This window comes from Arctopsyche grandis, chromosome 4 (assembly GCF_051622035.1).
Source record: "Arctopsyche grandis isolate Sample6627 chromosome 4, ASM5162203v2, whole genome shotgun sequence".
Classification (NCBI taxonomy): Eukaryota; Metazoa; Arthropoda; class Insecta; order Trichoptera; family Hydropsychidae; genus Arctopsyche; species Arctopsyche grandis.
Genome location: NC_135358.1, coordinates 30,683,625 through 30,703,543, shown reverse-complemented (window position 1 = coordinate 30,703,543; position 19,919 = coordinate 30,683,625). Strand labels below are relative to the sequence as shown.

Below are 19,919 nucleotides of genomic sequence, written 5' to 3'. Positions count from 1 at the left end.
CCTTCTTGAGAGCTTTATTTATTGCATTCCAAAGCTGTGATCTTCGAAAGAACATTATTAGAAATTCGATAGAGACTTATGCCGTTCTGAAAATTATTAAACCTTATTAAGAGGTTTTTTTTTTAAATGAAATAGAAAGTTGCTTGAAATTTTTGAAAAATTTAAATCAAACTGCTAGTTATTTGGTTTTACCAATTCCGAAATCGATGATATAGTTATATGTAGTTTTAGAGCTTAAAATACATATCGTTCGGTGTTTGTTTAAAAATGTATTTTTTTATGTAAAAAAGGAATGTATATTTGCTAAATATACACACACGCGTTTTTAGCATTTGGAGACTTTTTTTGAATGTTCATTAATTGAAATCGTAATCTCAATCCTTACGAAATATATTACATTAAACTCGTAGACCTTAAAGTAACGTTTTTAGATATACGTAATGCGCAGTATTTGACTGACTAATTTATTCTCCAATTCCAAATACCTTTGAATATACGCAATAACTTTGTCAAATGTCAAATCAAAAAAAAAAAATACTAATGTAAAGGCAATGCAAAACCTTCAACAAATTTCCAACTAAAGGTGTCAGTATAAAATTAACACATCGTAATTTTAAAATAAATTGTACAGGTAGATACATCACATCCATCATTGGCAGTCCCTATTGTGTTCACAATCGGTATAATTATCGGTCAAACACCATTAAAATTAGCATAATTCAGATGGGAGAAAGTCGATTTGACCCCACCTTTTCGTATCATGATACTTTTACATGCGTCTTGTTTATTATTTTTTTTATTATAGTCGTTTAGAATCACCTGTTGTACCGCACGTTCGATTTTGATCTGTCGAATATCGAAAGGTCATACGTGTACTTTCACTAGGCGTTGATCGTGAATTTTAGGTCGACGTGTGATCTCCGTTTCCTATTCAATGTTACTTTCGAAATGATGCAAATAAAAAAAGATATATTCAAAGACAAGCCACCGTAACGGACGACTTAGAAAAATGTAGGATGGAAAGAGTAACAAAAACCAGTTATATTGTTCGGTGCGATCGAAAGGGAAAAATAGTACCGATACTTGGACAAGTCGTCGATTATACTTTTGATTTTACGAACTATGTATATGTATGTACCTATTGAATAGTGAAAACACAAAACAGTTATACCTGTCATACACTTAGATGTATGATAATTAATTTTAGTGGTTTTTATCGACCGTTAAAATCCATTACTAATTAATTTGAATTATTTAATATAAAAAAAACTATAAATAAAATTCATTTACGAAATATGTATGTACATACATACATACACTGATCAAGTACACACTTGGAAATCTTGAATTTTTTTTGCACAAGTTTATTATTGATATAACATTGAATTGTGCAATTCGAATGTTTCCATTTTTATAGCAGTCATATTTCGTAAAAAGTATCGACACGTTTCGCGTTGCCTAATTTTTATCAAAATCAATGTTAAAATCTTCGTAAAAAAATACTTGTTTTTCAACATACCATCAAAAGTTAAAAACATTTCACATCGAAAAATTAATCGATGCATTCAATGTGCATCATGCTCTTTTGAGAATAATTGTTTTACGCCACTTTTAAGGGTGTGCCAATATGATGGATGATGCGGTTTCGCACAAAGCCTCCAAAATAGCGTAAACTGGTTTTCTTTTTTAAAGTGAAACAGGCGGTGATATTGAGTAATCGAAGCCCTGCTCGCAATACTTATACACATATGTATGTATGACCTGTTTATTTTTGCAATGGGTCGTAAATATACCGAAGTTGCAACGTTTTCAGACGTTCATCCTCTTGCCAATACTTAAAACTGGAATATCGAAAGCATAAATCATTGTATCTGGAGCGTTTGTATTCATTTTGAAATTGTAATATGTAGTTGAATGATAAACGCGAACTTTTACGTAATGTTTTTATACTCAAATTAAGTTTTAAGTTACTTAATAGTCAATGGCAAAATCAAAACGGTCTTATATGGCGACTAAGTATACTTTCTTTGTGTGCTGTGCCATAATTGCGAAAAGTTTTACGGTTTCAATATAATTTTCGCGCACAAATCTGTCGACCTAAATTTATAGCTTTCGAATATTTTTCAGGCTCCTCGTACCGGTTAATCGTCGAGGAATTTTTTAAATAAGCATTTCAAGTATGCAATTACACCACCAAAAAGGAGTTTTGTAATTATTTCAGTATACAACCAAAGTTCACTTGGTTTTTGTATGTATTTAGTAGCGTGTTTCATTTAAATGGTTCGACAGGCCCAGTTCTAATGTTGACGTTTTGGGAAAATCAACATAATTTTCGGAGGATTGTATCTCTGAAAATAATTGCACTATTCTAATGAATTTTATTAAAATGTGTTTAAACTATATCTGTATATTTATAAAATAAAAAAAAATTACTTAAATAAATCGTAAGATATGATTTTATCAAGACTTTTCAATACAAATAATCAATACAATTTGTCAATGCAATATAATCAACTTTGAATTTTGAAATGAATTTATTTGCTATTTGATAAAAATTTATATTTATTGTAAGTTGTGTATTTAAAGTAAATATGCATTCAATATGAGTATATTTTTTTATATTAATATATTGTTTATTATTATAAATTAGGCTTACTAACACATATGTATGAACATATGAGTTGGAAAATTTGATGTCCCTATTGATGTTAAATTATTATTAGTGGTTTTTAAAACAATTTAAAAACATGCCTAAAAGACTATAGACTATAGTCGACTTTAATTTGGTTTTATATCTGGTATTAAATTTATGTAATTAATTATAATGGTTTCAGAATAAAAAGCTTCCATAAACGATGTGCCGTTATGTGTACTTAAAAACGATGTACATACGTATAATATAAAAGAAAAATCAATTAAATTCTTTTCAAACTTGACTATATGATTCTTCCTTTATTAATAAGTATACCACCTGTCTATACCAATTTTGAATGATTGAATTCGACATCAATCTTCATCAAATTCGTATATGAATAAATCATGTTAATTTGTTTCGTACGTCTTCATTCAAGATTATTCAATATACTATGTGTATTTGTAAACGTCGACAAGTGATTTTAATTATACAATTAGCCGACTTCCTCATTTGCATATCCGAATATTATGACTTCAATCAATGGAAAATGCAAAAACCAGTTCAAGTTTGCGGCCGTTATGCTGATTTTTTTTCGCGCGAATTAAACACCATACTACTCGTAAAAAAGTTCACGGCCAATGTCCGTCAAAATAAAATGCATATTAAAGAACGTATCGATAGCGAAAGTTCGATTTAGATTTAAGACGAAATTTGGAACACTTTCACCCTTTCAAAAATGTTGTTTTTATTTTTTTTTATTCTAAAATGCAATATTTCCGTCTGTGATGAAATTGACGCGATAAGTTGCCATTTTTTAATCAATACTCGTAGTACAAACATTATTAAATTGAAGCATTGTAAAAAATCGGCTTGTAAGGAAAGTTGCGTGAAAGTAAAAGAAAGAAAAAGCTAAGGCCGAAAAAACTGCTATAGGCGAGCTTTATATAAATCGCATAAAAAATCAGTAATAACGTCTTGATCAGGGTCAAATATTTGAGAAAGTTTGAAATGTAGGTTGTTAGATTGAAAAAAAAATGAACGAAATGATTTCGCTTTTTAAAATTCATTTCGATATATGGAATAGGTACATATTTTTTACTCTATATACATATGTCACATAGATATGTGACGATGTTAGTATATTTTTGATATATAATATAGCGGAAAATATATTTGTATGTTAATTAATCACATTATATTACAATATCTTCATACATATATTCATATACATACATATTATATGAATGGAAAGTTATTTATAAAGGAAAATCCCAAATATTCTATATACATATGTAGTTGGTTATTATTTGACCTTGGCAACCAATAGATACACGTTTTAACTATCATATCCCAACATTTATGTACATATAATATTATACATTTAAATATAGGTATAAAAAAATAATGTCTGATTGTTCGTTATGCAAATTCACAGCTTTCAAGATAAGATCATTAAATTTTGGAAATTGAATATTATCTTTACATATATATGTATATAGAATTTAATATGATTTTGCTTTGTAAACGGTGCCATTCATGGATCGATAAACCGATGTTTACAAAATTTTTCGTAACAAGCAACACTACGACTGACACAACAAAGAGGCACATCTTTCAACTTCTTTTTTTAAATTTTTTTGCCAAATTTCTCATTGAAATAGCTTTCGAGCGACTTTTATTAGGCTGTATCATTTCTTAAGTTGAATTTTCATTTTAGAACATTAAGGGATATCTTTAATGTCGTTTTAAAAGGTCTACAAATCGACACGTCAATGGGCTATATGGACAATGGGTATTTGTACGCCGGGAATGTCCAGTACTTTTGAACGTATTATATCCTTCAAATCCAGTGCGAAATAAGAAGAAGCTCTTCCGAATGCATTAATCAAATCAATCCCCGTTATTTCACATGATATTTTTAATAGACGTGTATACAAAAGCGACATTGCGCCACGTATTGCGAAACTGTGAGACAAAATCTCACGGTGCGCGAATCACAAGAGCAAACACACGCGAGTGAATCTCTCGTGTAATACACGACACTCGAGAATGATTATTTTGAAAGCTATATATAAATATATATATACATAATATAATAGTGAAAATCGAGTCAAGGTCACACATATATGAGTCTACGCAATTTTCTTTTGAAGAAATTCCATTTCGCACACTCGTTGTGCAATTGCATATCACAAAGTGCCGACCGATCATTGTAGTGATTTCAATGACACATTTTTTTACCAACACGTTCGAATTATCAATAAAGTACTATCGAACCGGACGACAAAAAATCGACGAGCTTATTCAACGTATAAACATTTGAATTTCTCAATGTTTTATTTGCAATAAGTGTGCTTAAAACGAAGCCTTATAATAGCGATTACCAACTGGTAATACGATCATTGTATGTTATGCCAAACGTTACGGTTATGATAAAATTTGATGAAATCGTCAAATCGTCAAAATCGTACTAGTGTTTACTCGTATTTACACGAATCTGAATTGAATTAATAGGGATAATATATTAAATTACCTTTATATGAGAAGTGGAATTTTATTTAATTCTCATATAAAGATAATTTAATATATTATCCCTATTAATTCAATTCGGATTCGTGTAAATACAAGTAAACACTAGTAAGAGCTTTTTTTTCGAAATTTTACCGATTTAAAGTTCACCACAAATCCAATTAACCCTTTTATACGAAATCAAAAAATAGTGTGGCCAGAACATTATCTTAATAAACATGTTTCAATAGAAAATACTCAATATAATATAGTATTAACAGTGAGAAAAAATTCCAAGTGAAAATACGTAATTTTGACTTTTGATTTGAACTGGACGACTACTTAGAGAGATTTGAAAGCTGAAAAGTACTACAAATGAAAGATAAAATACCCGACTGTAGATTCCAATATTCATTTTGAACAGAAAATTAACAGATTTTGAGAAATCGACCGAACAACACCAAGATATAGAAAAATCGCGCGATTTAAAAAACACATATATCTCCGAATCTCGAGCCAATCAACACTTTTTATTACTCGATTCGTGTTCACTGGGCATAGATCTATAAGAAAAGTCATATCTCGTCTCTGAAACATTTTTCGTGTCGAACAGTGTTATACATAGGTATGTAGAGTTAAGAAAGCAAAAACTGCAGGAGGTTTTTTCCACAGAGGTGTTCAAATATACATATAATATGTACAATGCCCTTCCTGAGAGCATTTGAGGTGCTAGTAACATTGGTGCTTTCTTGAGGGTTACTAATGGATACCTCTGTGGAAGATGGCGTAATTATATATGTAAGTTTAATAAAAATGCTTTGTTTGGAATTATATTATATTATTTTAGGGTTACCAATTATAATTATAGTTGTTAGTTTTAGTTTAAAATTGTTAATTGTGAAATAATTCATTAACAATTTGCTATTTAATAAATAACTTACCTTTACAGATCGCTCCAAAGCGACGAGTGTACTAATACAGATATAATACAATCAATACAAGCATTTTATATGGTGGGAATTCATACAAACATCATTCACAGTGACATTATGTAGACATTTTTGCAGCATTTTACTATAGAAATTTGGCGAATCTCAGTATGCTGAATAACTTGAGATTTCCAAGAGAGATTGGAAAGGGAATGGAAATCAGAAAAATTGGCAAACACTGAAAGGAAACTATCGATCTGGAGTCACAAACCAAGGTCTGGCCAACAGCTACTAGTAGAGATCGAACGGTGCTACTTTAGTATGCGGTCTACCTTAGCATTCGATCTACCTTTGAATCACAGTTGACTATTTGTATCGTAGCAATGACCCGTTTATTATAATTTTTGTTTTATCCTGCCGCCCATAATGTTGTCGAAGCATTTCTATAAAAATATCGTCAGCAGCGAAGAAAATACCGACCCTAACAACCTAATCTTAAATGAATAGGGCCAACCCTAATTTAACCTAACCTAACCTGACCCTTAAATAAATAGGTGTTGGCTGCTAAGATATGTTTTTTTTTAAGTTTTATTTCATCAGTATTTTCACAAAAAAAAAACATATTTGCAGCCACACCTATTTATTTAAGGGTCAAGTTAGGTTAGGTTAAGTTAGGGTTGGCTCTATTAATTTAAGATTAGGTTGTTAGGGTCGGTATTATTCAGTCTCACTGTCGAGAACTGAGACAGCGAGACCGCATATTAAAGTAAAAGCGTGAAGGTTACTAAATACATACATACATATGTACATACATACTAAAGTGATCACTCTGTTCGAAAGCATAATATGCTAACCCACTAGTCCACGCTGCTGGTTGTGAATGAATTTGAAAAAAATCTTATATATGATGTGCATAATTTATAGAAACCATAAACTGCATGTCGTTTATTCATACGTATGTATGTTAAGACCAATTACGATTATGTCACGATGGATACGTTCAATTTGTATAAATCGTGTTTTATTTTCCTTTGCATCGAAATCGTACTTATTATTGCCTGCACGTTTCATGTAATGTTTACTTTGCGCATGTTATTATTGATCTACGATTTTTTTCTCTCGGCAAATATCTTAGCTTCATGATTTGTTTGAAGCTTGGCGATTTCTCACAAATCATCTTGACTCTATCTATGCATGTACGTACATATGTATGTAATAGTTCGGCATTCACTAGGCCAGTATGACAATTGGTACGACACGGATAAATGAAAGTGTAATTTGTTTTCTGTGTATATAATCTAGAACGAACATTGTCATACTTGATGCTGAACGTTCGATTTTAATTTGAGAAATACTTGCTATAAAAAATGGCATATTGCTCAATATTGAATTAAATATCGAGATCGAAAATTTATTGGCACATGTTGTGGATTTACAGTTACATATGTATGTACATATACTGGGTTTCGTTTTCAACTTTCTCTCCTTCTGATTAAGTTTCATTGTATTTTATTTAATTATTTTGGTATTTATTATTTGACGGTTTATGTTACTTACCCTGGTTTGTAATTATACGTGCTGTCTGGAAATTATCGAGAAATGCCAATAAAAAATGCCAGTTTGTCAATAGTGTTGTTGACATGTTTAAGTTCATTGGAATTAATAAAACTTTAACGTTTAAATTACAGAGTAAATATAACATAAATATGAAAATCGATACTTTACAAGAAATTGTGTAATATATTGGGAAGTCATTGATATATCACAGTAATTCATAATATTTTTAAGATTCAGTTGAAGTACTATATAGGTATTTTATTTAGCATATTGACGAATTGAATTTTCCCCACTCAGTCAGGATTTCATTATTTTTCATTGAAAATTTATTAATTAATATTATATAAAAAAATTGACGGGCAGGAGCTTTGTCTTTTAAATTTCCATATATGCATAAATATGTATATATAGTATTAAATATAGATATTACAATATTTTCTGTATTTACGTACAAGATTTGAGTTTATTATAGTACCTAACATACGTACTTCCAAAAGTGTATGTATTTAATTAAAGAATATAAAAAATATGAATTCTTGTTCATTTCTTCATAATTTGTTTAAAGATTAAAAATAAGTATAATATATGTCACATGTGTAAATTTTAATATGCACACATATATGTAAATCAAATCATTTTTTTAATGGAAAAGTCTTGAAAAAATGCAGTATTGTGTAATTTGTTTTCTGCTTATATTTACATTTAGATTTTTTATTCACGGATATTTTGTTGTTTAAAAAACAATATATGTACATAATCTTTGAATAATACTACCGTGTAATATCTAGCTTAAATTAATCCATTTTTTGTTGATATTATTAACAGTTAAGATAGTAAGAGTGAAAGTATACTCCATTTCGTCGAAGTTCACGGATCATTACGAAATTTATAAGATGTTATGTAATTCATACATATTTATGTGTGAATTTCGACCAAATTTCAACAGCGTGTACATGCAGTTTCATTGAGAAAGTGCATCGCGATCGTTTAAGTACAAAACATTTCGGCAAGTAGGTTCGTTGATGCAAGAAGAGATACGTATCTACGAATTTGCTCATTTATGTATGTATTTCGGGCTTATATTTTCCACGGTTAACAAGCAATTAAGGGCGAATTTTGAACCGCCTTTTCAAGAACAAGTTGTGCACTGCAACACGGCTTTACATAGCCGCAGTCGCGAACGTATCATAAATAATTAATGGCAACCTTTTTGGCGAACGTTTGTCATTCATTAATCGTTGCCTTCGTGGCCGAATTGCGTGATGCTTCCTTTTGCAGGTCGTATCGGATAACCTTGAAACTGCACATATGTACGTCTGCATGGAGTACCTCCACTGCTTCAAGATATTTTATTGATTTTAAATTTGACATGAGATGTTCCATTGGGCAATGTCGTACTTTGTATGTATGCAGTGATGCAACTGAGGGACTTACTAATTTTTTGTACACGTCACGTGTCTTCGAGAGCTCGCCATAAATATAAATATTTTAATTCTTTAATTCGAATTCGTAAATGATTGCAAGCGGTTTTTGTAAAAATCAACTCATTACGGACAATATTCGGTGGGTCTTGCCATTATGAAATAATTTAATAAGTGCCAATCGGTGATTAGCTCTTCCTGTTTGGAAAACAAACCTGCGACGTATTCTTATATACAACAATGCTTGATTTTTTCTACACGCAATCATATCCAATTGAAAAAAATCTGCAAATATGTAAACGAAGTTGTAATTTGTACACAATTTTGTAAAATATGGTTTATATGTAGTAGGTATTATATCGGTACAATTGCCATAGTGTTGTCCTCGTTCTCATATTTAAATCGACTTCAAGCTAAAATTAAATTCGACTGTGGTGCAAGCCATTGATTTTTATTCGAAATTGAGTAAAAATAAAATAATTTATATTCAAAATTATGCATTGAATGTATGAATATTGCTATATGAATTAATAATTGCTATATGAATTATTATTTTTAAGAAAATGTCAAAATTTCTGCAATGAAACTCTTAAGCCATTATGAAATGTTTTTATATTTAACTAATAGTCATCGATTTTGATTTATTTTGAATATGTACATACATTTGCGTGATGTATTGGGTTTCGCTCTTGCTGGCGCGTCAATGTCTCTCAATATTTTCCAGTGGCGATAAAACTTTTCTCAGAAACATTTATGGGCAATTTAATTGCTCGCTTGGTGCATCTCTTAGTAAGACCGTAACAATTCATGTGACATAACCGTGTCGCTATTAGTAATGTGTCGAGATTTCTCTCGCACAGACGTGAGGTCGACAAAATCTTCCCATTTGACATACAGGCGCACACATGTGAGTGTAGCAACAATGGAACATCTTGTTCGGTTTGAAGCATTTTCGCAATACATAAGTGCAAATGAAACGCAAGCCAATACCTATGTAGATGAGTTACGAATCGAATGAAGTATATTGGAAATATTTTTCCTTTGGGCAAGCGGAAAACCTGTTTAGGTGTAGTTCGATTTTTTGAATAACGCCCAGCGACATTTTTGAATAGGATTTTGAGATATTTATTGACTGAATTCGAAGGTCGCTCAACTCTCTTCAGCACGTGTTTAATCTATGCTAATAATTACAGTTGAATCTTAACTGTCTATATTATCAAATAGATACATATGTATATATGTATGTGTTATTTATATATGTACTTAAATGGATTTTATTTATGACTTAAAACCAGAAACGTACTACATTTAACAACATTAGTAGTATAATATGCCCGTATCGTTGCAGTCCTTCCTTATGTACCTACATATACTTCTTTGAAGGGGTCAATATTTTATTTGAGATACGTATGTACATGTACAAATAGAATTTGATCAAACACTCGTTATAATTATCGAGTGTGTTTTTATTTACAGCTCGAATTTTCAAGTTATCACTTCATTAATTTTTATGTAATACGCCGATTAGCTCAAGGCTATGTGCAACATAAAAAAACGAGTTGAATGAAACTCTTCAAAAAAAAGTCGAATGAATTATATATTTTTTGCACCGGCCAGGTTCTTGCACTTTTGGCCAACATTTTAACGGTCAATAGCATTTTTTATGGATCTATTGAACTCGTGAATAAAAACTAGATCAATTATATATTTGATTGAACATCTTTTAATGTACAAATGGAACTTTTATTAATATATATATTTATTTTGTTTCTTTACAGGAAAACTAAGGAAAAATGGCTCCTAATCTATTAGGCAATTCGAACATCTTCCTCGCCGAGGCGACGCTCACTAAAGAAGATAATAAATCAATAAAATTACAAGAAAAATCCAGTCCCCAAACTAGTCCAGTAACAAAAGAACCTCAATATAAGTAAGCAAATTGATATATGTACAACACTTATGTTGTGAAAAATCAATCGAAAATAATGTATACTATTTTATTTTTATTTTAGGTGGGATATAGTGTGGAGAAATGTATTTGCATTCCTTTATTTACATTTAGGTACATTATACGGAACATATCTTATCATATTTCATGCAAAGATTCTAACTACAATATTCGGTGAGTCTTTTTTTTATAATTTTTTAAAAATAAACTAAAATTTCACGCACGTATACGCGAATCGATAAACTCTCAAGGCGAACGACACGTGTTTAATACATCCCAACCAGGCAGTTTATGCTAAAAAAATATATATATATACAAATAAAATGTCAATGATTCAATGTTGTAAAATATTCCGCACAGCCTTTTCCTAACTTTTGACTTGACTTTGTGCAATTGCGATTGTTCTCAGCTTTGGTATTTGCTGTTGCTGCTTCGATGGGAGTTACAGCTGGTGCCCATCGACTATGGGCTCACAAGTGCTATAAGGCCAAATGGCCTCTGAGGCTCATCCTGGCAACCCTACAAACCATGGCCTTCCAGAACCACATCTACGAGTGGGTCAGGGATCACAGGTTGGTGTTGGACTTTAAAAAATTGCATATAAAGCATTTTAAACTGTAATACCATGACTTGAGAGTATTACGTCATACGTATAGGGCCATATGTGGCCAATAGCAATTTCATCTACATATGTATGTATGTTGCCACTCGTGTGTTATCATTATTATATATATATATATATATATATATATATATATATATATATATATATATATATATATATATATATATATATAATGTGTCAAACAAATAAGCCAAAGAATATTAATTAAATAAATTTATATACCCGCGTAAGTTCAAGTATATAATCACACACAAAAATTAATCTGAGCACGTTCATAATAAAACTCAATATCATTTAACTATAATAAAATCACCAAAATGCTGTTTTAATTCGACTACATTTTTTTAACTTCAAATAATTCGTTTAATTAAAAAAATATGCCAATTACTGCCGCATGTTTTTTTTTTATATAAATAAGCACATGTCTTAACATGCACTTTAAAACGGGGTCAGCATTCGACATATAATAATGAGAATTTAATGTAATACAAAATTTATTTTAATTTTACAAATAAGCATTATCCAAATTCATTCAATGTGATGTAGAAAGCGACTTGCTACATATTTTAAAAATGGACAACATTTGAATAAAATCGCAATAAGGATACTCAAAACGCACACGAGTGAAATTATCAAATACATATAGTAATATAATGACTTTTGCACAATTTGTCACGAATGCTGTTTCACGCTTTTAGCATAGAAAGAAAATTGTTTTCATTGCCCAACTTCACTTGAAATTAGTCGTCGAGAGTACATATTATATGTATGTGACGAATTTTGAATAGTATGTAATTGACGATTACGAATTACCTTTCCTTCACGCTGGGTAAATAATTGGTAATCATCTACGATACTGTGATTACGTGCTCAATTGACATGATTAAACCGCTTTCGTTTGAAAGCCAACTGCACTAAAAATAACCGTAAATTTTCACGGACAAATTGCCTAATTGACGGAAAACAAGAAAAAGGTGTGAAAATTGATTTCCATTTGCACCGAACTTCCTTGTCGTATTTGGATATTAATTATATATGATTTTTTACAAAAATATTGATTTTACAATAGTTTGTAGGTGTCACAGTATGATTCAATCACAGGTGTAAGATATCCGTGAAGAGACGTCATACGTTCGTTATTAACAAATGTGCGAACACGTTGAGTAACCCAAGTTTACCTAAAAATACCGGTTTTATTTCTGTGAAGTTTTTGTATAAATTTTGACCAGAACGCGAATTAATGTATATGAATGACCCCTTTTCGACAAAAGGTTCTTTTTAAACGGCCGGTGAACCTTTACTTTTTTGTTAACAAATATTGCGCCTAATATCAAGGTCGGTAGCTAATTTATCTATGTATGTATGTATATGTATACTACATAGTTGGAAACGTGAGACATCCTTACTTTTTGAGAATGCTGTATCTATTGGTATGTGATTATTATCTACTTGGTTACTACGAATTAGTATACAATTATTAATGTCAAGATATTAAATAATATTATGTTATTTATTGGTCACTTTAACTACTGTATTTGTTTTGGATAAATTAAGAATAGTATTAAAAATGTCTATAGTTCCTTTTAAGATTGACTCAATTCAATTAACGTTCATAACATAAATTTCAAAGATTTATTCAAATTTATACGGTTTTAAATGTGAACAAATTCCTCTGCATTTTTGTTAAGTAAAATCGCTTTTATCATACATACATATGTATGTACATCATTTTTGTGATTTAAAATTCCTCTCAATATCCAATTATCATTTCAATGCAGCCAGTTTATAAATGAAGCCAAGGATATGAATCTTTGATTATTTAAATGATTTTAAATAAAAATTGACGACAAACAGTCTACATTCGTATTTTAATGAAAAACTTGACACCAGATCAAAAAATTTAATATATAATACTTTCGCAAATACGCACTCTTACCATAAAGATGTTAAAATATATTTTTATTGTTTTAAAAATGTGAATAAATCCAAGTGATTTGCATTTCGTTTGGTATCCAAAATGTGCAATGAATAGTCATCATGATAATATTAATATTTTATATCTCAACAAAATTACTTCATAAGTATAAAGATCGTTTTAAAATTCGGTAAGTCTTACAAATGTGATTCTTTCACATGAGAGTTTGAAGCGAACGAATTGTACAAACGCCTACACACGTTTAACTAATTCAAAATATGAACGGCTCTTTGGAACCGGTATTGAAATTTCGTAAGCCCAAAATTACAGCCTTAACTAATTCGACTGCTTTTTGAGTATGTTTTTAAATATAAATTTCGTTTCAATTCAGGGTACATCATAAATTTTCCGAGACTGATGCGGATCCTCACAACGCCAAGAGGGGTTTCTTCTTTTCCCACATCGGCTGGCTGATGTTGAGAAAACATAACGACGTCTTCATCAAAGGTGCCTCCATCGACATGAGCGACATGGAGAAGGATCCCATCGTCATGTTCCAAAAGAGGTGAGCTAAACATTATTTTTTTTTTGCATTTAAATTACACATACACTGTTTTGTAAAATAGTTATTTTTTGGTTTAGGACATACTTGGTACTGATGCCACTGTTGTGCTTCGTTATACCCACGTGGATTCCAATGAAACTGTGGGGCGAAAGCTTCTGGGTGTCTTGGTATGTCGCTTCAGTTTGGAGGTTCACAGTGTCCCTCAACTTTACCTGGTTGGTAAACAGCGCGGCCCACATTTGGGGAAACAGACCGTTTGACAAGTGAGTACATATACATTTTCCCCCTATTAGAGTTATGTACATATGTGTATCTATATTTAAAAATAAATACATATACAAAATGGACATACGGCATCATTGTATCTTGTCGTTTTCAACATTCCGTTTATTTTTGCCTTTGTTTTGATATACAGAGGAATCGTTCAGCAGATTTGAGAATTCAAACGGTACTTTATCTGGAATAGTGACAAAATTCCGAAAAGCTGAGAATAGGTTTTGAATCAGCACAGCTTCTTCTTCTGCATATATAATATGTACATATACATATATATATATATATATATATATATATATTTATACATAAATTAGAAGAAATAAAGAGGCGCACGAAATTAGGAGAATGCATTTGGACGAATGAATGCGGTTTTTAAATCAAAAATACCACTTTGCCTGAAGAAAAAGATATTCGATCAATGTGTTTTACCATTGACGTATGGATGTGAAACTTGGACATTGAACGCCTAGTTGCTACATAAAGTCTAATGCACTCAAAGAAGTATGGAACGTTGTATGCTTGGCATAACTAGGAGAGACAGGAAACGGAATACGTGGGTGAGAAGTATGACGAGGGTTGTAGATATAGTGGCTAGAGTGAAGAGATTGAAATGGCAATAGGCGGGCCACGTGGCTAGAAGAATGGACGAAAGGTGGACAAAGTAAGTGATAGAATGGTACCCGAGAGAGTGCAAAAGGGTCAAAGGAAGACCGCACTGAAGATGGTTGGATGCAATTAGCAAAATGTGGGGGTGAGATGTATGAGAGTTGCGCAAAACAAACGAGTGGAAGAGGCCTTCATCCAGCAATGGATGGCGAATAGCTGTAGATGATGATGATGATGATGATATACATAAAGTAAAAAAAAACCCATTGAAATGTTTTTTCAACAGTTTAAAAGCATCCTTTGAACTCCTAGATAAGAATATTCAGTATGTCATTGAGTTTGGAGACTCTCTTAGAAATTTTACATCACATTCGATATTTATTCGTGATGTGGGTACATAGCTAACTGTTTTGTCATTTTTCTCAATTAAAATCTTCGCCAGAGTAAAGCCCATACCTATGTATGTACGTGTGAATTTAATTTTCGTTTCATTTTGATGAAAATTTCAGCTAAAATACCGCAAAGTGAAACTGGGTTTTCTAAAATGTAGCATTTGAGACGAATCGATCGTTAAAAGTAATGCACTTCCATCAACGAACATCGACCCGAATGGTTCACGAACACGTATTTATGACAACATCCGAATACTGGCTGTCAAAAATCCGAATGTACCTAAAAGGGCACGGTCATTTAATGGTTTCGAAAATTCGGTGAAGCGCTGTGAAAAACCGGCCAACCGGTCTTTACAGGTTCAAAAACTGCATTACGCAAGTGCGCGTTGCATTCTACTCTGCGCGTTGCAACACCCGACATCTCGTGACGCTTGTTTTTCGGCACTTAGAGGCTGAATGAAAAGCTACAAATATGATTTCGACACTTATTACTATGCATTTTCAAGTTTGCAATATGCAATGCAGTTTCAAAACGAAACTGCGGCTGTAAACTGCAAATTCAGTGGAACGATTCGGCGCCATCTTGCCTAATTGTATGCATGCAATTGATTTAATTTCCGATTAAAATTTATTGGTTTTAATTTCTACTAGGAATATTGGTGCCACCGACAATGTCATCGTGGCTGTCATGGCTTTCGGTGAGGGATGGCACAACTACCATCATGTGTTCCCATGGGACTACAAAGCGGCCGAGCTTGGAAACTACAGGTCTAACGGTAGCACGGGTTTCATCGATTTCTTCGCTAAACTTGGTAAGTTTTATCATGTTGACCTTTTTAGTGAAAATACGTGTACAATTAAAGATATTTCACGACGATTTCCAAACTGTGGGTCGCTCAGTCGTTATTGAAGCAATGTATGGGATAGTATTCGAGTATATTGTCTACTAGTTTATGTATGTGTTCTATTGAAAACATGTCTTTCGTTTGTGTTTGCAAAGTACATTTTACAAATAGGTTTAATAATAACACTGAGCAACAAAAACGTTTTTGAGTTACCAGAGCTGAGACTAACCAATCTTTACTAAGTTGGACCCACTGAATTCGAATATGATAATGATTTTGGTTGGTTAGTGATATTTTACGAGATATGAGCGTTTTAAAAAACGCGCGATTTTTAGCGTATAAACAGAGATAGAAAACCAAACGTTATGAACGTGGTGAAATAAAAAAACTGGCCAAATAAACGCAAAATAGCACAGAGAAAAAATCTGTAAAAAAAAATCATTTTTGACTTTTAAAATTCGGTAGACAATTAATTATAAGTATTTTATAATAAAAAAAAATCAAAATCAATAGAAAAAACATCTGACTATTGATTCCAATACTCACTTCGAGTACATCAATACTAGATTTAGAGTTAAAGACCGCAAAAGCCAAAAAACTATAAAAATCGCGCATTTTTTTAAACACTCATATCTCGTAAACGATCACTAACCAACAAAAATAATTATCATATTCAAATTCAGTGGGTCAAACTTAGTAAAGATTGGTTAGTCTCCGCTCTGGTAATTTTTTTTGTTGCTCAGTGTAATCATAGAAGTTCGGTACTAAAGTAAAAGGAGGTGAGTATACTTTTCAATATTTGTATGTTCATATTTTAACAGTAATTTATATGTATCTCAGAACCAATTTGATCGGTGCAATGTTTCTTACTTTTGAATTCATATTATTTTTATTTTATTTGATTGTATTCAATCAATGATGCACACTCGTCTTAACAGATTACTCCAATGCGACGAGTTTGCTATTATATAAGATTAAGAATTATTATTAACTAATGTTTTTACCCGGCTTCGCTCGGTACTTGTAATATTATTTCATTGAAAGTACTATAATAACGGATAACATCCACAGAGACATCTATGGACAAATTAGTAACATCAGTGAGAGTCGAGATGCTGAATAACTCGAGAGATTTTATTTAATATGGTTGAATTTCTCTTGAGAGACGTTAAATATTTGATTATTTTCATTAAAACCCATTTAGAAAGTTTTTACTTTATATCATAGCTTAATAGAAGTGGAAGGTGAGAGGTTACGATGTTTTATAAAAAAAATAAGTAATAATTAGTAAGAAAGGTTTTTTTTCAACTCTATATATGTAATTGAAAGTTATAAGTCCACTTTTCTTCATTTCGAGAAATATCTTAAATACTGATATAAAATTAAATAAAAATACTGGTGGTCTGTGATATGTTTATTCTGCTTATCTATTCAAAATAAGTGAATTAAGTCAAATATGCGAATCAAGTCAAACAGAAATAGTGTTTTTGGAACTGAAAATTGGACTTTCAAATATATCGGCTCATATACCTATATGTTTCAGAGCGAATCCGGAAATAATAATATGTCAGAGATATGTCTCTTGTACCTTCCAAAATTCTTGTCAATATAATATATAATTTGGATTATTTAATTGGAAATTGCAATAATTTTTAATACTTGCTAGGAATGTTCCGACTTTCTTTCACAACTCCTTCCAGTCAATGGAAGGAGATTCCGATATTTTTATCTATAGAGAAAAATCCAACTGAAATACATCATGAAATAAGCAAGTGCGGAATAATATTACTATTAACAAGAAAAACAATGATTTTTAGTTTATTTTTTGTGTATGTTTGATTTAAGATTTCCTTATTTAAACATAACGGGAGTACATAGGTGACGATTTTTTGTGCAAATTTGTTCAATTTTAGCCGAACAGTCAGTAGAATCAGGCGAATGAATGTAAAGTTAATAGGATTGTTTGCATTATGTAAGAGTTATCGAAATCGCTGATTATAAATGAAGACTTTTAGTATTATAATATACGGAATGTAACCCTTTTGGAATCGCAATGTGTCCGAATAGTGAACCGGTCTGTCGAAATTGGTCAACGGACGACCACGTGTCACATCTATCTCTGCATAATGATCAGAAGAAAATAAGAAGAATTCACATAAAACTATCGGCCTTGTGGAATAATTTCTCGTTCGTTATCCTAGCCAGCGTTACGCCACCTGTTAAATCTCACCAAATCAAATAAATAATATGCGAGGTCGTTTTAACACATGCGACGTTTTGTTTGATTAGCACCGAACGCTTTGGTACAGTCTGTATCGGAGGACGTTATCTAGTAATATTGCATAATCATTTTTTTCTGGTTTGTTTCAGGGTGGGCTTACGACATGAAGACCGTTTCCGCTGAAATGGTGAAGAAGCGAGTGTTGAGGACAGGAGATGGCACACATCCCTACAGTCACGGTCATGGACACGGTCACGACAGTCAAGGGAGTACGATTTGGGGTTGGGACGACACGGACATGACTGAAGAAGAGCGTCAGTGTGCTGAATTTTCAAATAAAAAAACCGAATGAAGACAGAACATCGAGGGGGGGGGGGTTCTCCCCGCAATAAGTAACAAATTTTCCAAAAAAATAAATTTAGTGAAAAATTATATATGCATACAATTATAGGAATTCCATCTCAACTAGCTTGAATTCATTATGACTTTTTTATTTTAAATATATATATAAAATAATTGAACGGGTGTATAATTTTTTTTTGTTATTATTTTTTGGTATTCGATACACACATAGATATCGAACATTAATGATAAAATTAGGGTTAACTAATTCTAAGTTATGATACGAATAACCCTTCGGTATTGAGTTATTTAATTGAGATGGACCTTTCTTTTTTCATTGTGTTATTTGCTCAATAATTATAGTAATCGTGTGAAACGGATATTTCAGTGAGTTTTATAATAATATATAAAATACAACGATTCTGAAAATGGGTTTTAACTAGCGTAGATATGTTTAGTGAATATGTTTAATTATAAGTAATTTTATATTAATTATTATAGGCAATTAAAATAAAGTATTTTGTAAAAAAACTATTATTTATTTAATAAAATTTAATAATACTTATGTGTTTCATTTAATTATAATTATACTGACATCTATGTACAATTTTTCAAACTACTTTTTAATATACGCATAAAAACAGGGACCTGAACCGAAAACTGGAAACCGGATTAACCGAACCGATATTTTTTCCGGTGCCTTTTTTTGGTTCGGTGAAATTAATATACATATATACTTTGGGAATGATAGAATTAATGGACAAACGTACAGGAATGTATATAAAAAATATGTTTTTGAAACTTTTAGAAAAATATAATATCGATATCAAACAATTCTACTCTGTTACAACAGATAATCGAGCTAATAAGATCAAATTTGTCAACTTGTTAGAAGCCGAAATAGATGAAGAAAACCAGAATATTAATTATGAAAGAGATTATGGAACAGAGCTTAAAGAGAGGTATAGACGGTGTGGTGTATTTACATTAACTTGCTAATATTTAAAGAGAACCGAAAACCGGAACTGAACCTATGTATTTCGATTTTTCTTCCACTATTTTTTTCGACCCCTTAAACAAATGTGCTCTTCACGAAAAAATTCAAGTTTTATTCATGTATCAATGTGATGAAAA

The 19,919-nt window shown here is 31.3% G+C and overlaps 1 protein-coding gene across 1 annotated transcript in view; it reads left to right on the top strand.

Moving 5' to 3' along the window:
- LOC143910635 (acyl-CoA Delta-9 desaturase-like) overlaps positions 1-18,919 on the top strand; it is a 30,246-nt gene extending 11,327 nt beyond the window's left edge. Inside the window, exons 2-8 of the mRNA XM_077429197.1 lie at positions 10,829-10,980; positions 11,063-11,172; positions 11,408-11,570; positions 13,930-14,103; positions 14,181-14,366; positions 16,029-16,189; positions 18,593-18,919. Of these exons, the coding sequence (XP_077285323.1) occupies positions 10,844-10,980; positions 11,063-11,172; positions 11,408-11,570; positions 13,930-14,103; positions 14,181-14,366; positions 16,029-16,189; positions 18,593-18,795 (1,134 nt within the window). The 5' untranslated portion in view covers positions 10,829-10,843 and the 3' untranslated portion in view covers positions 18,796-18,919. The remainder of the gene's footprint in view (positions 1-10,828; positions 10,981-11,062; positions 11,173-11,407; positions 11,571-13,929; positions 14,104-14,180; positions 14,367-16,028; positions 16,190-18,592) is intronic.
- Positions 18,920-19,919: the final 1,000 nt, after the last annotated feature.